Source organism: Bombina bombina, chromosome 8 (genome assembly GCF_027579735.1).
Source record: "Bombina bombina isolate aBomBom1 chromosome 8, aBomBom1.pri, whole genome shotgun sequence".
Classification (NCBI taxonomy): domain Eukaryota; kingdom Metazoa; phylum Chordata; class Amphibia; order Anura; family Bombinatoridae; genus Bombina; species Bombina bombina.
Genome location: NC_069506.1, coordinates 239,393,386 through 239,395,731, shown reverse-complemented (window position 1 = coordinate 239,395,731; position 2,346 = coordinate 239,393,386). Strand labels below are relative to the sequence as shown.

General features: G+C 30.9%; 1 protein-coding gene across 1 annotated transcript; it reads right to left on the bottom strand.

Moving 5' to 3' along the window:
* Positions 1-223: 223 nt before the first annotated feature.
* On the bottom strand, positions 224-1,537 carry LOC128638149 (N-formyl peptide receptor 2-like). Its single transcript, XM_053690013.1, has one exon. It carries the CDS (start codon positions 1,529-1,531, stop codon positions 452-454), a length of 1,080 nt encoding a protein of 359 aa, XP_053545988.1. The 5' UTR covers positions 1,532-1,537; the 3' UTR covers positions 224-451.
* Positions 1,538-2,346: the final 809 nt, after the last annotated feature.

Below are 2,346 nucleotides of genomic sequence, written 5' to 3'. Positions count from 1 at the left end.
TTGATTTATAAATATATATATATAATTCCAAAAGTAGAAAATGGCAACAGCACTTTTCTTTAAAACACTTCTTCTTTATTTAAGCAACATTAGGATAAAAACATAGCGACGTTTCAAGCCTCTTGGACCCTTCCTCATGCTCCAAGAGGCTCGAAACGTCGCTATGTTTTTATCCTAATGTTGCTTAAATAAAGAAGAAGTGTTTTAAAGAAAAGTGCTGTTGTCATTGTCTACTTTTGGAATTATATATGGGAGTATGGCAGGCCTCCTAGGCAAACGTGCACTGCAAAGGTAAACCTGTGATAAGCCATACCCAGTGAAGGGTTACCTAAGAAAGTGCTGGACTTACTGCTCTATTTTGTTATATATATATATGAATAAAGTTTACCTATTTGGTCATGACCTATGTGTGAGCCATTGTATTAATTAATTAATTATGATATTATTTTGATTACTGATGCCCAAGGTTGAATTTTGTATGAATTGTGGACTGATCATACTTATTATCATCAATGTCAGATTTATCTTTGAATGTGCTCTCTAGAAGAAATGGAATTGATTTAATTAAACTGAGCTTGAAATCTCGACCAACGAAAACATACAGCAATGGATTAAGGCAGCTATTGAAATAAGCCAAGCCTGTGAAAATAGTTTGCATTATTATAGATACTATATATCCATAAAACTTCACAACATTAATGAAGGGGAAAATATGGTAAGGAAACCAGCAGAAGAAAAAACTAAGTACAATAGCAATGATAACCTTAAAGATTCGACCAGACCCTGAAAGATTTCTCCTTTTTCTTACCTTAAATGCAATTAGACTGTAGCAAACAATGATAATAGAGAATGGGATTAAAAACATTGATACAAATCTGGTAATGAACATCGCACTATATCTTAATCTAAATGTTGGGTAATCAATCTGTGTTGTGTTTTCCCAGGCGGCTACATATGTTCCAAGACAGTAAGATACATTGTTACTGTCATCATATTCTGTATTAAAAAATACAACATTTGGAGAGCTGAGGACAAAGCACATCAGCCAAATAGCTATTGAAATGATATAAGCTAGCCTGGAAGTCCTATGATTTTTTGACCATACTGGACACAGAACAGACGTACATCGATCCAAACTGATGATCATTAAGAAAGAGGTACTGACTGACATGTTTAAGAAAAGGGCAGTAGACATTAATTTGCACATTATCTGACCAAAGGGCCATTGATAATCCAAACCCACATTAGTTATAGAAAATGGAAGAAAGGCATCAAATATAAAATCAGCTGCACCAAGATTGAGAAACCATATTGTATTAACATTCTTCTTCATCTTGAAACCAGCGATCCAAATCACCAAACCGTTACCCACAATTCCTAAGATGAATGTAATGCTGAAAAAAGTTATGGATATCAATTTAATCACATACAGTAAAATATAGTAATCAAAATCCTCATGGCAACATTCATTTAGTAATTGTAAATCGTCCATAGTAATGTTCAAGGAGTGATTAGAGTTTTCCATATCCATTATAGTTCTGTCCTGTGAAAAAAAAAAAAAAAAAAGATATTTGAATAGAATTAGTAAAATTAAAGATATATCGATAATAAATAGATAGTTGGATAATAATAGATAGATGGATACTGGAAGTAAAAAAAAAGTCTATTGGACGAAGTGTCTCCTCAGATTTGCTAATCTGTATAGCAGAATAATATGCTTGGAATAAAAATCCTTTTGGGAAAAATGCCATATATAGATATTAATTGATAGCATAGATATTTTATGTGATGGGGTCTTACAGCATGTTTGTATGTATGTGTATATATATATACATATAATTGTTTTAAATATTATTGCAACTTGAACTTAAAATTTTTAGAACATCTAATGTTGGCAATTATTATTCATAATAAGGAATTAATTCATGTAATGGATAATTTAATTAAATAGGGAATTAGGGAATTATACCATCCAATATGAAAATAATTGGTTAGAATGCAATGCACTAATGGTAGCTAGCTTGTAACTAATAGCTATACGTATATATTAATATATATATACTGTATATATATATATATATATATATATATATATATATATATATATATATATATATATATATATATGCCCTTTATCACTGATTCACCAGTTGCATAATACATTAGAGCTTTTTCTTTTTCCAGTTTTATATATCTTTAGGGGCTAGAATTTCGTCAACTAGGTTGGTCATTTTTTTTCTCTCTCACCCTGATAGAGTACAGGGCAGCTAAAATAAGGATTTTCCTTGCTTATGTATAGCTTGATGCACCCCCAATACTCCCTAGAAAACATTGTTTTTTTTTTAA